This window comes from Pseudorca crassidens, chromosome 13 (genome assembly GCF_039906515.1).
Source record: "Pseudorca crassidens isolate mPseCra1 chromosome 13, mPseCra1.hap1, whole genome shotgun sequence".
Taxonomy (NCBI): domain Eukaryota; kingdom Metazoa; phylum Chordata; class Mammalia; order Artiodactyla; family Delphinidae; genus Pseudorca; species Pseudorca crassidens.
In genome coordinates, this window is record NC_090308.1 from 47,714,669 (window position 1) to 47,731,424 (window position 16,756).

At 36.5% G+C, this 16,756-nt stretch overlaps 1 protein-coding gene across 1 annotated transcript in view; it reads right to left on the minus strand.

Annotated features, from left to right (window-relative positions):
• Window positions 1-7,790: 7,790 nt before the first annotated feature.
• Window positions 7,791-16,756, minus strand: part of SLC16A10 (solute carrier family 16 member 10) — a 142,253-nt gene continuing 133,287 nt past the window's right edge. The window contains exon 6 of the mRNA XM_067702339.1: window positions 7,791-16,036. Within this exon, the coding sequence (XP_067558440.1) occupies window positions 15,804-16,036 (233 nt within the window). The 3' untranslated portion in view covers window positions 7,791-15,803. The remainder of the gene's footprint in view (window positions 16,037-16,756) is intronic.

The following is a 16,756-nucleotide window of genomic DNA, read 5'->3' on the forward strand; positions in this document are numbered from 1 at the left end:
TTCAAAGCATTTAAAAATTTATAGGCATACAGTGATAAAGGATTGTCATTGCTAGGTGGCAGAGCTTCCCTTACCAATGAAAGTTGCTTGCTCTCTAGTATCTAAAGAGACTAGTCTTTGTCTAAAAACTGTGATAATGTCACCTGGGACAGATGCCTCATAAGAAATGCCATTCTCCGTAAGGCCCATGACAACCATTACCATTCTCTATTGCCGCTAGGCCCATAACAAAGACCAAATCTCAACATGATTCAGGGGGACAGGTACACACTGTGATCCAGGAGGACATAGCTTGCACACCAAAAGAATTGCAATACTTCATTAATATATATTAGCAGAAACCTGGTGAGTGTGTAGGAGTAGATGCTCAGGGTATTAGAGCAAGGAGAGCAGAATATAACATTAGATCCAGCTGAATTCATTGATATGGGTACACTTTACTGGATACTGTGAATTCAAAGGGTTAGATCGTGCAGCTGGAGTTGGCTGTAACAGCTTACTTGGATGACTAAAATTTGGAGGCAGTGGTGGTCTACAGTTAATGAGGTTGAGATGCTAGGGCTTTCTTGGCATGATGTAGCGGAGGGAATCCAAAGGTTGGCCTCAGCCTTTTTTCATAGCAAACTTCAATCCTTAAAGATTCTGAAGCAATGCCTACAAGATCTCAAAGGAAAGAAGGCATGAGCCAAACTCTGTCAGGTATAGAAGCAAAAGACAAATAGTCTGAACATGAAAGGACACAGGGAATGTTATTTCCTTGACCCTGTTGGAGAAATCTGTTAGAAGATTCAGCCAACCAAGAGATGAGTGGAAAAACAACTGCAAAGGGATTGGCAATGATTACTGACATGAACTGTACGACTAGGACAAATGTGGGGATTTTGGTGACAGAACAGAATATAAATGTTGTTAGCCCTGATAATGTAGAAATGATATCAAAAATTAGTTATATCATTAAATTAGTTATATCACTAATGAAAGGTGGGAAGCAAAGGGTGGAGAGGGGTAGAAGTATACTGATTTCTTCATCTTCCATAACTAGGGGTCAAAGTTATCACTTAATGCTAGTAATTCAAGTAGTAGAGTTATAAGTATTCTTTTGAACAATGCAGAGTAAACACTAAGACAGCGATTACCTACTAAAAAAAGGTGATGGAGAAAAGGGTGGGGACAAGGAGGAAAAGGGTATTTGTTAATTTTGTCTTTGTTCATAGTAGAAAATTATTAGACACTGTCAGACGAGGAGGGAGAAGATGGATTGTTCAATGAGTAATGTCTAGTATCAAATTGGATAAACATTAAAGTAGATTCCTACTTCATACCATACCTCAAAATAAATCAGAGTTTAGAGATTTAATGTAAAAATGAAACCATAAAGATATTAGAAGGGATTTTAAGAATATAGTTACATAATAGGGTAGGCCTTTCTAAACATATAAGCAATGAGGGAGTCTATAAAAGTGAAAACTTTCGTTTAAAAAAAAAATCAATGTAAAAAGACAAACTGGGGAAATTTTTACCAACACTTTAATTAGAGTCTCACATGATATATGAAGAGCGCTCACAAACCAGTAAGAAAAAGATAAACCCCCCAACAGAAAAATAGAGAAAGGATAAGAATAGATAATACCCCAAAGAAGAAATGCCATGGCTGAGAAGTTTATGAAAAAATATTTACACTAATTAGTCATAAAAAATGCAAATGTAGACAAATATTGTATGATTCCACTGTATGAAGCACCTAGCATGGTCAATTCATAGAGACAGAAAGTAGAATGGTGGTTGTCAGGGACTAAGGGGAGGGAGGAGTGGGGAGTTAGTGTTTAATGGGTACAGAGTTTCAGTTTAGGATGATGGAAGCATTCAGGAGATGGATGGTAGTGACGGTTGCCCAGTAGTGTGAATGTACTTAATGCCACAATACACTTTAAAATGGTTCAAATGGTAAATTTTATGTTATGTAGATTTTACCACAGTTGAAAAGACTCCTGAGGATTTTAAAGAAGGACTCTTGTATTTAAGGATTTAGGTTCATCTGTAGGAGACTGTGAGAAGAGAACTTTAAACCCTGAAATTAAGTCTGATACTATGATAATTCTTTGATTGAGTCATACCTCTAGAAACTTTGTTTTCTGTATACAATAGAATTCTATTTTTTTCCTATAAAAATTACTTCCTCAAGAGAGTAAATTTTAGAGACTGGTTCAAGATGGCAGAGTAAAACGATGTGCGCTCACTCCCTCTTGCGAGAGCACTGGAATCACAACTAATTGCTGAACAGTCGACAGGAAGACACTGGAACTCACCAAAAAAGATACCCCACAACCAAAGACAAGGGAGAAGCCACAATGAGACAGTAGGAAGGGCACAATCACAATAAAATCAAATCCCATAACTGGTGGGTGGGTGACTCACAGACTGGAGAACACATACCACAGAAGTCCACCCACTGGAGTGAAGGTTCTAAGCCCCGCGTCAGGCTTCCCAACCTGGGGGTCCAGCAACGGGAGGAGGAATTCCTAGAGAATCAGACTTTGAAGGCTAACGGGATCTGATTGCAGGACTTCGACAGGACTGGGGGAAACAGAGACTCCACTCTTGGAGGGCACACACAAAGTAGTGTGTGCATCGGGACCCGGGGAAGGAGCAGTGACCCTGGGGGAGACTGAACCAGACCTACCTGCTAGTGTTGGAGGGTCTCCTGCAGAGGCAGGGTGAGGCTGTGGCTCACTTCGGGGACAAGGACACTGGCAGCAGAAGTTCTGGGAAGTACTCCTTGGCATGAGCCCTCCCAGAGTCCACCATTAGCCCCACCAAAGGGCCTGGAGGCTCCAGTGCTCGGTCACCTCAGGTCAGACAACCAACAGGGAGGGAACCCAGCCCCACCCATCAGCAGACAAGTGGATTAAAGTTTTACTGAGCTCTGCCCACCAGAGCAACACCCAGCTCTACCCACCACCAGTCCCTCCCATCAGGAAGCTTGCACAAGCCTCTTAGATAGCCTTATCCACCAGAGGGCAGAGAGCAGAAACAAGAAGAACTACAATCCTGCAGCCTGTGGAAGGAAAACCACATTCACAGAAAGATAGACAACATGAAAAGGCAGAGGACGTTGTACCACATGAAGGAACAAGATAAAACCCCAGAAAAAAACCTAAATGAAGTGGAGATAGGCAACCTTCCAAAAAAAGAATTCAGAATAATGATAGTGAAGATGATCCAGGACCTTGGAAAAAGAATGGAGGCAAAGATTGAGAAGATGCAAGAAATGTTTAACAAAGACCTAGAAGAATTAAAGAATAAACACCTAGAAGAATTAAAGAGCAAACCAACAGAGATGAACAATACAATAACTGAAATGAAAAATACACTAGAAGGAATCAATAGCAGAATAACTGAGGCAGAAGAATGGATAGTGACCTGGAAGACAGAATGGTGGAATTCACTGCCGCAGAACAGATTAAAGAAAAAAGAACGAAAAGAAATGAAGACAGCCTAAGAGACGTCTGGGACAACATTAAATGCACCAACATTCGCATTTTAGGGGTCCGAGAAGGAGAAGAGAGAGAGGAAGGACCCAAGAAAATATTTGAAAGATTACAGTCAAAAACTTCCCTAACATGGGAAAGGAAATGGCCACCCAGGTCCAGGAAGCGCAGAGAGTCCCAGGCAGGATAAACCCAAGGAGAAACATGCCGAGACACACAGTAATCAAATGGACAAAAATTAAAGACAAATTATTGAAAGCAACAAGGGAAAAACAACAAATAACATACAAAGGAACTCCCATAAGGTTAACAGCAGATTTCTCAGCAGAAACTCTACAAGCCTGAAGGGAGTGGCATGATATATTTAAAGTGATGAAAGGGAAGAACCTACAACCAAGATTACTCTACCCAGCAAAGATCTCATTCAGATTCAATGGAGAAATCAAAAGCTTTACAGACAAGCAAAAGCTAAGAGAATTCAGCACCACCAAACCAGCTCTACAACAAATGCTAAAGGACTTCTCTAAGTGGGAAACACAAGAGAAGAAAAGGACCTACAAAAACAAACCCGTAACAATTAAGAAAATGGTAATAGGAACATACATATCGATAAATACCTTAAACGTGAATGGATTAAATGCTCCAACCAAAAGACACAGGCTGGCTGAATGGATACAAAAACAAGACGCATATACATGCTGTCTACAAGAGACCCACTTCAGACCTAGGGACACATACAGACTGAAAGTGAGGGGACAGAAAAAGATATTCCATGCAAATGGAAATCAAAAGAAAGCTGGGGTAGCAATACTCATATCAGATAAAATAGGCTTTAAAATAAAGAATGTTACAAGAAACAAGGAAGGACACTACATAATGATCAAGGGATCAATCAAAGAAGAAGATATAACAATTATAAATACATATGCACCCAACATAGGAGCACCTCAATACATAAGGCAACTGCTAACACCTATAAAAGAGGATGATTATAGACGCAAAAATCCTCAACAAAATACTAGGAAACAGAATCCAACACCACATTAAAAGGATCATACACCATGATCAAGTGTGATTTATCCCAGGGATGCAAGGATTCTTCAATATATGCAAATCAATCAATGTGATACACCATATTAACAAATCAAAGAATAAAAACCATATGATCATCTCAATAGATGCAAAAAAAGCTTTTGACAAAATTCAACACCCATTTATGATAAAAACTCTCCAGAAAGTGGGCACACAGGGAAACTACCTCAACATAATAAAGGCCATATATGACAAACCCACAGCAAAAATCATTCTCAATGGTGAAAAACTGAAAGCATTTCCTCTAAGATCAGGAACAAGACAAGGATGTCCACTCTTGCCACTATTATTCAACATAGTTTTAAAGGAATTCAAATTGGAAAAGAAGAAGTAAAGCTGTCACTGTTTGCAGATTACATGATACTATACATAGAGAATCTTAAAGATGCCACCAGAAAACTACTAGAGCTAATAATGAATTTGGTAAAGTTGCAGGATACAAAATTAATGCACAGAAATCTCTTGCATTCCTATACACTAACAACAAAAGATCAGAAAGAAATTAAGGAAACACTCCCATTTACCATTGCAACAAAAAGAATAAAATACCTAGGAATAAACCTACCTAAGGAGGTAAAAGACCTGTACTCAGAAAACTATAAGACACTCGTGAAAGAAATCAAAGATGACACAAACAGATGGAGAGATATACCATGTTCTTGGATTGGAAGAATCAATATTGTGAAAATGAGTATACTACCCAAAGCAATATACAAATTCAATGCAATCCCTGTCAAATTACCAGTGGCATTTTTTACAGAACTTGAACAAAAAATCTTAAAATTTGTATGAAGACACAAAAGACCCCGAATAGCCAAAGCAGTCTTGAGGGAAAAAACTGGAGCTGGAGGAATCAGACTCCCTGACTTCAGACTGTACTACAAAGCTACAGTAATCAAGACAATATGGTACTGGCACAAAACAGAACTATAGATCAATGGAACAGGATAGAAAGCCCAGAGATAGACCCACGCACCTATGGTCAACTAATCTATGACAAAGGAGGCAAGGATATACAATGGAGAAAAGACAGTCTCTTCAATAAGTGGTGTTGGGAAAACTGGACAGCTACATGTAAAAGAATGAAATTAGGACGCTTCCTAACACCATACACAAAAATAAACTCCAAATGGATTAAAGACCTAAATGTAAGACCAGATACTATAAAACTCTTAGAGGAAAACATAGGAAGAACACTCTTTGACATAAATCACAGCAAGATCTTTTTTTGATCCACTTCCTAGATAATGGAAATAAAAACAAAAATAAACAAATGGGGCCTAGTGAAACTTAAAAGCCTTTGCAAAGCAAAGTACAAACAAGATGAAAAGACAACCCTCAGAATGGGAGAAAATATTTGCAAACGAGTCAACGGACAAAGGATTAATCTCCAAAATATACAAACAGCTTATGCAGCTCAATATTTAAAAATCAAACAACCCAATCAAAAAATGGGCAGAAGGGGCTTCCCTGGTGGCGCAGTGATTGAGAGTCCGCCTGCTGATGCAGGAGACACGGGTTCGTGCACTGGTCCAGGAAGATCCCACATCCCACATGCCGCAGAGCGGCTAGGTCCGTGAGCCATGGCCGCTGAGCCTGTGCGTCCGGAGTCTGTGCTCCGCAACAGGAGAGGCCACAACAGTGAGAGGCCCGCGTACCGCAAGAAAAAAAAATGGGCACAAGACCTAAATAGACATTTCTCCAAAGAAGACATACAGATGGCCAAGAAGCACATGAAAAGCTACTCAACATCACTAATTATTAGAGAAATGTAAATCAAAACTACAATGAGGTATCACCTCACACCAGTTAGAATGGGCATCATCAAAAAATCTACAAACAACAAATCCTGGAGAGGGTGTGGAGAAAAGGGAACCCTCTTGCACTGTTGGTGGGAATGTAAATTGATACAGCCACTATGGAGAACAGTATGGAGGTTCCTTAAAAAACTAAAGATAGAATTACCATATGACCCAGCAATCCCACTACTGGGCATATACCCAGAGAAAACCATAATTCAAAAAGACACATGCACCCCAATGTTCGTTGCAGCACTATTTATAATAGCCAGGTCATAGAAGCAACCTAAATGCCCATCGACAGACGAATGGATAAAGAAGATGTGGTACATATATACAGTGGAATATTACTCAGCCATAAAAAGGAATGAAATTGGGTCATTAGTTGAGACGTGGATGGATCTAGAGACTGTCATACAGAGTGAAGTAAGTCAGAAAGAGAAAAACAAATATCGTATATTAACACATATATGTGGAGCCTAGAAAAATGGTACAGATGAACCTGTTTGCGGGGCAGAAATAGAGACACAGATGTAGAGAACAAACGTATGGACACCAAGGGGGGAAAGTGGGGGTGGTGGTGGGATGAATTGGGCGATTGGGATTGACATGTATACACTGATGTGTATAAAATGGATGACTAATAAGAACCTGCTGTATAAAAAAATAAAATAAAATTTAAAAAAGAATCGCTCAACTATGGAATGAGTTTACTTTGCGAAGTAAGCAATCGTCTATCATTTTAATTTAACAAAAAAAGTGAGTGAATTTTATCCTGCTTAGGATCAGTAACAATTTGTCATATCCATTCTCTTCCATTTCCCTCAAAAGCCCTCCTATGGCCTGTACGTCTGGTACCTATTTACAGGCATATAAATAATATATTCAATGCATATTGCAAATTTCATGTTTGATGTATAAAATCTACTTAGCACCATTAAACATCAATAGTGATTTGCTTTGTAGTTAGGTCTCATCAAATAATAAACATCTTCTGACTGCAGCCAGTTTTTCTCCAAGTGAGTAATCCACAACAGCAGGGGATTTTTAAAAAAGTTCCAGCCTGGCTCTTGATCATCCCATGAAATTTTCAGTGACTAGGAGATCACTTAGTACCAGCTGAATTAATCAGTTTAATCAGTGTAAGTAAAAGAAGCAATAATGTAAGTAAACTGCAAAAAAAAAAGTATCAAATATAGTTTTTGGACTATCCGGTGCTTTTGGTTTATTTCTATCTGTGTTCTTTGCCCTAGAGAAATAACAATACCCAAACACACTTGAAATACATATAGGAAGCTTTAAAAGCACACAGCTTATTTCTCTTTTATTCCACATAGACTGTTTCCTTTTCTTTAGTAATTTTTCCTTCCCCCTTCTCCCCAGGGAATTTCATAAATATAATCACAAAGCCTTATAGAAATTTGCTAAAAGTTTTTTATTGTATTTACTGAGAACATCACATTGTTCCACAGTAAAATGATCTTATCCTCCAAATGATTACAAAGCACTTTTCATTAAAAAAGTTTCGGTTATCTATATTAAATTGCACATTATAAAAAAATCAGTTATAAATCATACTCTTTAAAAAGAAACATAAGGCAAGTACTAAAATACTGCACACTGATCAAACCCAGCATAATCATTTCACATAGTGATCTATATTTAAACAACTACTGTGCCAAAAATGGCATCCTGTGTAGGTAGGTAGAGAAGCAGACTCACACTGCAGCGTGCAGCGTGCACTTGGAACAACTTGCTTTTGATGTCTAAAATAAAACATGTTTTTCTAACTTTGAAAATATGCAAAATAATTTAAAAATTACTTTTCAGGTAAACATTAAAATAAAACAAGTTGACATAAAAAATACCATGTTATACTAGGAGATAGTTAAAATATCCAAGCTCTCTCTCAGTAATACTGCAGGGTTCAGTTTGTCATAGCTATAACTTTCAGGCTAAAATAAACTGGTAGGAGAACAAAATGACAAAATGCAAATTTATCAAGCATTGGGCAATGCCTTTATAATCTTACATTTCTCAAACCACAATATTTTAACAATTACATGAGAAGTTATTACTAAAGGGATATTTCATCTCTAGTGTAATTTTTTAAAAATTTTTATTGGAGTATAGTTGATTTACGATGTTGTGTTAGTTTCTGCTGTACAGCAAAGTAAATCAGTTATACATATACATATATCCACTCTTTTTTTTTAGACTCTTTTCCCATATAGGTCATTACAGAGTATTGAGTTCCCTGTGCTGTACAGTAGGTCCTTATTAGTTATCTATTTTATATATAGTGTGATATGTCAATCCCAATCTCCCAATTTATCTTCCCCCTGTAACTTCAGATTAACAAGCCCCCGTTCTCCCTTCCACATACAACTAATGTTAACAGTAGAATGGAATTATCATTAGTTAACACAGAATCCAGTACGTTCCAGTAGATTCTAAATGTCTGGTTTTCCTAATTAGGAAAATGATAGTGTGTATTATTTTCCTAATTTATATTTTTAAAATCTTCACAAAATAGAGTTAAGGCAAAGTCTACAAAGACAGCAAGGTTTAATAAAAACCTGTGGTCCCCGCTTCCTGTGAATACTACTTACAGGTACATTAGGATTCAGAGACCCACGTGGAATTTGGGGTAGAGTTTTAGGTGCGTGTCACACAGTCAGCCATGACCATGATGCTGAGAGCCCTTGATAATCATAGGTCTGAGATTTGCTGACACTGACCCAGACACAGTCCTTTGTAATTTCTTTATGTTAAATCTGAAAGATGAACAGTGATACTTTCAGTGTCATTTTTTTAAAAAAGTAACTCATTGTCCAAGTTTTAAGATTGATGACTCCCAAAACTCTAATCTTAGCCTGAAAAATAGCTTAAAATTTCTACTTAAACAAGCTCAATAGAAAGCTATTTTGTATATATAGCTATATGTATAATAAAATATACATAACATTTTTTCACATACCCTCCGAGTCACAGAATACTTTGAATAGCTAACTATGCTAGAAACATTGACCAGGGATTTTTCTTTAAAGGCATTACGTTGGGGGGCTGTGTTCATCATTAAGTTTTCATTTGGTGATCATTTTCTGACTTTCATAGTGAACGCCTTCTGTGTTAACAAAAATCGCATACCTCTAAGTAGATTTTGAACTCAGTAATTGTTTTACAGGAGGTTTTTCTCCTCAGACATATAAACAAAATGCAACATGCATAGTACTGCTAGATCTACACATTTCTTATTGACATATATATTTAAAAAGAAAAAATAATTTTGCAAGGAACATGAAATTTAGCACCAATCTTGATCTGATCTTTCTCTGGTAGGAAAAAAAGGCACCAAATACAGTCAGTTCATAGCCTCAGGTCAAAATACAGCACCCTTGATAACAAACCCTGGGTCCCTGAAATAATATTCCGATATAGGCTAAATTACGAAAGATATGTTGACCCATTACTGTCTAGCATTTTAGAACATACTATAGAAGATTACATTTGGTGAAGATAACAGAAAAGGTTTATTATGTGTTTACACACATATTTAACAAATGGACTCTTCTAATAACTGACAGATACTGAAAAGTATTATCTGATGAAGAATAAAAGTCATGTATCAGAGGCTCCAAAATAGTGTCACAGATCTAATTTGATTTCTAAATGTTGTTTTATATTGATAGTGATATCACATACATGCTTAGTGACATTCAACTCCAAAATACTCTTCTTACAGCACCCATATAGAAGGGCTAGAAACATCTTTAGATTGGGAACTTGTGGGTTAACTCCTACACTATTGCCACACTCAACGGTAGCATTTTCAAAAACTCCAGCAAGACAAAAATTCATTGCCACGGTCCCTGTTCCACTAGGAAAGGGGTGCCTCTTACAGGAGTTGTTTAACATGTAAGCTGTAAGGTTAAGGCACAAGCATACAATCTTATGTCAGTGATCATCCATCTTCCTGCCAAAGAAAACACAGATGAAAACGACCTCATCGTCAAGCTGCCAGTGTAATTTGAAAAGCCACTGGTGAAGCATATTAGTAAGTGTTCATTATTGTATATAGATTATAAATTTCTTCACTTTTTTCCTTTTTCAGATTATCCACAGGCCACAATAGTTAATATTCCATTTTTGTTCCTTTTAAATCCATTTATCAGAAAAAAACACTTAAATTTTATCGATATTTCGACCCCCTTAACAACTTGTATTCCCTTGCCTTTTAATCCCAGAATCACCATTAACTCACTGACTAAGCAAGAATTAAGCTGGATTTTTAGTCAGACACTGAAAGCTGAGGTAGGTGGACTGCCATGATCAAGTGAGTGTCATGATAAAGCACTTAGAAAGGTTTTATTTCATTCCCACTGTCTTTCCAACATACTAATAAAAGATTGAAATCTTGTTTCATAAATGAGGTAGCCTATTTTATATCTGTCAAAAAAAATAGTACCATGGAGAATTTCCTTGAATGTATAGAGGCCAAGATGATTAATGTTTACTTTAAAAAAAATTAATAATTTTTTTTTTTGGCCGTGCCAGGTGGCATGCGCAATCTTAGTTTCCTGACCAGGGATCGAACCCACGCCCCCTGCATTGGTGTGCAGAGTCTTAACCACCGGACCGCCAGGGAAGTCCCCCAAAATTAATTTTTAAAAGGACAAGCTCAATAGACTACTATGTCCCAAATATCAAGGTTTGGGTGATTCAAAGATGTGACAGTGAATTGTTTCATGGGTCATAAGGAGTTATCTGATAAAATCCGTATTTATCAGGAATTATGATTCTAAGTTATGTGCAGGTTTCATATTTAGCTATGGGCATTTGGCCCTTTATTCTTGAAAATTGTAGCCTATCACTTGTAGTATATTTATAAAACAAAGCATTAGTCTCTGCCAACAAATAAAGTGATAAAATATGGCTGCGGCTATCCCATTACAGTGAACCTGGGAGCTGTGTGTGCCTGTTCTCCACATTATTCTTTGCTCCTTCTTTGCCAGCTACAATGAAGTTTTCAGTTAGAAATTTCCCACAGAGTTTTAAATACTTATATAAATTATTCACATATTTAAAAACTACGGACTTAATTAGCTTATACTTTTCACTTGTATCTCTAGACTCTGGGAAGTTACTCTTAATACCATTCACCATAAAGTGTAACCCAGCCTAAGGCAGGTTCATTAGGAACTGCATCCCAGAGGCCCCCTACATTCTAAGGCATCCTCCATGATGTGCTTTCAGGACTATGATTTAGCAAAACTTTAATGGAATATGAAAATCAAAGTTAAAAAGTGAGCTCTCTGAAAATATTTATATTAAGAACTTGACAGTCTTTTCTCTCAAAGTATTTACCTTAAACATTTAAAGTTTTATATGTTAGCACAAAAGATGACAATTATATGAAACTTATTACCCCTCCCAGTTTTAATCATGTAATTAGAATTTTTTTCGGTGTTATCATTAGAACTCTAAGTTGAAAGCTAAGAGCAAGCCATTCTCCAGGTTACACAAAATTGGATGGAGTTCCATCCTCTGAAATCACAGGGACTGGTAAGCAGTGCAGCTAAGCAACCAGTAGCACTAAGCAAGGATATTAATGGACTTTTCAGCAGGTTTTTGAAGGATGTGGGGAAGTAAAGGGAAAAATGATAAAGATAATATAAAAAGAGGCATACTAAAGGGTCTGAAAGTTTACCATCACCAGGAAGTCCTCAGAGGCACCCATGCTATAGGTTGCCTACCTCAAATCTCATACCACATTTTCTATTCAGTCTTATTTAACATCAAGAGTTATCTGGACATGGGACAGCTTACAAATAACAATAGCACAAATTAGAATGTTCTTAAGTGCAGTTAAAAGGAGTATAATTACCAGAAGTAAACATGTTTACTTTACAACCAAGTGTACATTGACTTTAAAAGTGGGAAGTTGAAGCTAATAGAATTAAAGTATTTTTTTTTCCATACTTGGGCAGAGCCCATGGGTCTGCAAACATGTATAAACAGATAATGCATGATCATGAAATGCAAATGAAGTCCTGTTTCTATTTATGAATAGAATTTGAAGCTTAATGCAAGCACTATGCAGTTTTCAGTGTAAATTACACATCTTGTAGTAGGGCTATAGACGAAGCATTACAACCGTGATCAAAGAGATTTATAAATTTTGAATACAGTATCAATAATCTGGGTGGTTTATTATTACTTAAATGGATGCATCCCAGCAATGTCTACTGCAATAAAATTTAACCAGAATGTTTCTGTAAGATCCTTGGGCATCTGTTACAATACCCAATCCAGCCTTTCTGTAAAGTTGCTCCTCTTCTTATGCTATTGTTGGCCTCAAATGCCAGAACCTTTTAAATTTGACTTCGCTTAGTCCTATCAGAATTAGGAGGATGAGATGAGAAAGTAGAGTTCTGTATCTATTCCTTTTTGGGGGTGGGGAGTGGGCAAGGAATAGCAACTTTATTCAGAAAGCCAGACGAACAAGAAGACGGTGGACTTGTGTCCCGAGAACCATTGCGCCTCAGTTAGAATTCAGGCTTCTTTTATACTAAAAGGGGAGGGAGTAAAGTCAAACATTTCCTGGTTCTGTTCAGCCTCCGGAGGGGATGTGTTAATTTCTTCCTCCCTGCAGTCATTCACAGGTGGGCCTGGTCAGGATGTTTCCTGTGAGCTAAACAAAGGTATTTTTTATTTTTATTTTTTTTACAAAAAACTTTTATTGTATTTGAATTATAACGTTGTGTGAATTTCTGCTGTACAGCAAAGTGACAGTTTGTATCTATTCTTTTAAACAAGTGTCTTGGATTGAACAAAAAAAAAATGTAGGCCCATCAGGTCACTTTACTGCAACAGTAACACTCTGTTCAGAAATTAGAAAGGATTTACTTTGGAAGATTAATATTTCTTGGTCTAAAACAAATCTTTGTGAATATTAATATTTTTTATTTTCTTAGTATATATTTTAGATGTTTATAACTATTTGTACCAAACATATTACTAAATATGCATTTTATGGAATTTAGCATCTTACCTTTCATACTTTTAAACTTTATATTATTACAGCACAGAACTCCCCATAAGAGTCTATGTTAGTGGAGCCTTTTCAGCATTGTAGATCCTGTTTGATTCATTCCATTAGACTGAAAACTAACATATGTATAATATTATACACAAACACAATATTCTGAGATCTAAGTTTTATTATAAATACTTGTCATGTTGCTCTTTTATCATGGAAAATAAGCAAGATCAAGTCTTTGAGTTTCAGATTATTACTTTTCTTCCCCTAAAATCAGCAACATTTTGAAAGGAAAAACATTTTGGAGGTCTTTACAAAATAAATTTTCTATTTTAGATCTAGTCTTTCTGTAAAATTGGGAGGTAGTCAGGAGTTTGTGCTGAAACTGTAGGAAAAATAAAAATAATGGCAGGTTTGATGATTGTACTTAGTTGTATGGTTTTGCTAATTTCAAAAGCACTGATAATAATGCGGAAATAATGTTTTATATAACTGGGCATGAATAAATGAAGAAACTAATAATGTATTACATTATCATTTCTAAGTCATTTTGTAAAAGCTTAAATAAAATAAGAATATCAAAGGGCAGCATGGTCAAAATATATATATATATTTTTTAATGCAACAGAACCTTCCAAAAAACAAATTATCTAAGTCCCCTGAATATGAAATGTGGAAGAACTGGAAGTAGTAAGTTGCAGAGTGTCTCCAAGATCAAAATTATTTAAAGTTCTGTTAGAAATAAATTCCATATTTAGTATTTACACTTTGAACCTTCAAGGTTGCAGTATTTACACTTTGAACCTTCAAGGTTGATACTAAAAGGAAAAGTTATTGGGTTTTCTAGATGTTTAATTAACAGCCTCACTTTGCTCCTCCCCCTGCCTGCCCTCCTTTCCCATCAACAACTGCAAATCCATATGCTTTCCAGGCATCTCCATCCTCAGCTAGAGACAGGAATGGAAGGACTTTGCCTTTCACAAATGATCGAAGCTGAAAAGAGAAGTAGGGAGATAATAGGTTTCATTTCTCTCAGCACAGAGACTTTAGAAACAGGTGAATCCTGGAGGTGCTTTATAAAAACAGCATTTTCCCAGGTGAACAAGCTACATTTGAGGAAGATCTAAAATACATATGTATTTAGGATTTAAATATGCTTTGCACATTATCAACTTAAAGACCTAAATAAGAAAGAAAAATGTACTAAAATATAATTTCAGGAATGAGGGACGTGTTCTGATGTTTTTTAGATGAATATGGGTCATGTCATGACTTCGGTTTTAAGTCTTTAAAACTCAAATAGCCTTCTTATATTTGTCTGTGTATAAAAATATTTTTAAAAATACAGGCAATGTTAAAGGGGAACACAATAGGATAAGTACATATGAACGCAAATTTCTGTCAGAAAGTTTTACCGATTTGAGCAATTCTTTCTATCAGAAATAGATATTTTCTTCACAAATGTTTTTTTCCCATTTGTGCCTAAAACTGCAACTTGATAACATGCACTAGGACCTGATATTTAAACAAAGTCTTACTGAGCAACAAATCAGAAGTCAGAAAAATTCTAAGTTAAAATGCCAGAATATCTTTCAATTCTTCTATTTTACTTTATTGTTACAATTTAAACAAATTCAGAAATCTGGGGTGTTTCTGGCTACTTGAGTAAAACACAGTGCAAATCCAAAGGGGAAAAATGTAAATGGAAGAAATGTCTGATTTCTGAACTGTTCTGCCCTTATGAACATGATCCTGTTCATCTCACACCTTGATTCTGAACACCTTGTCAGTACCTGCTCCAAAAAGGTCCCTTGACACTGGAGCAAGTCAGAATAACTTACTTTCAAAGCTTATTTAAGAGCAGGCGAGCAATTTTAACATAGACTTGAGATTTAAGTAGAGCTGATATTATCTAGAATCCAGGCTTAAATTTTGTTTCCAAATAGCAGAAGAAATTAAAACAAAGATACCAAAACTAAAAACGCCAAGTGAGACAACAAACAATATTTCCAGTCCTGACCAAACTGCAACCCTTTCAGTACAGCTTGAGGTATTTTTAAATATTTGTATAAGCTAAATAGCGCTCACAGTTTCTGAAGTTACTTTTTACTGAGATAGCTTCATATTCTCATAATATTTGACTTTCAGACAGGTTTTCTTGTACATGAAATTGAGTCTGAGTCTCCGGCCTCAGACTCATGGAAATATTGGACAGCTTTTCAGTGGCAGAAAATGATTCTTGTAGTAATAAGGTTCTATTTCCCAATTATTGTGCTATTCCTAGGATGTGATTAAAAAAATAAGAAATTTGCAATTCATATAAAAGGAAAACTTGCTTAAACTTCTAAAAGCAAGTCCAGTCTGGTGGAGGTATATAAGACATTAAATAACAGAGTCAGATTCCTTCTTAAAGATTCCAGATGAGCTTGACAACAGAGAGTTCTGGTTCTCCAACATTTTCTCCATCTTTTCTCCTCCAGTGGTTTTATTGATCTCTCTTTGCTTCTTACTATGGATCCATGGAATAAAACAAAGGACAGCACCTCCAATAAGGGGAGGGATTCCAGCGAGGTAGAATGCCACATCATAGGAGCCCAGCTTGTCACGGAGTAACCCTGGGAAGGGAAAAAACTGTCACCAAGAGAGAACAAGTATGGCTCTTGGGGTCTCAGATTAGTCACTCTGGTGGCCTACTGCCAACCTAGTATCTTCATCTCAGCAGGATAGTTCAAACATCTCAGATATCAGACATTTTTAAGGAAATGGGTCTGAAATATAAACCTTTTCTGATATGAGGAAGGAAAAGATCTCATTTCTTTAATCTTGTTGCAAGTCTGTGACAGGCCTTTGAGTTTTCCTACCAAGATATTACACGGAAAAAATATTTTCAACCAAGCCTTGGCTTTCTCAAAACCCTTCAGAGGCCATTTGGGATATTCTGACACATGGTGTAAAGGTCCTGTTTTAGCTGAAGGTGGACGGACCGTCAAGCTGAAACTTCTCTCATACACACAGACCTCAAAATGTCTACGTTTTAAACCTTTCTTGGGCCTGTTTATGAAATAACATGAAACTACTTAAAAGTATAACCCAAAATCATGAAAAATTATAAATCTAAGAGTCAGGATGAAAAAACTAGGCTGTTAAATACATTTTGGAAAGAAACTAAGGTTTGTCAGCACATGGGAGGAAAATATAAGAATATATGTGTGGTGCTCTAATAGATCCTAGGGCTCTGCTTCTAAACACTGTCAGAATACTCCTTATTTCTAATTTCTCTAACCAAATCCAGATTTTAAAAGTTATCTTAGTGTTTTAAACTTTTACTATATAAC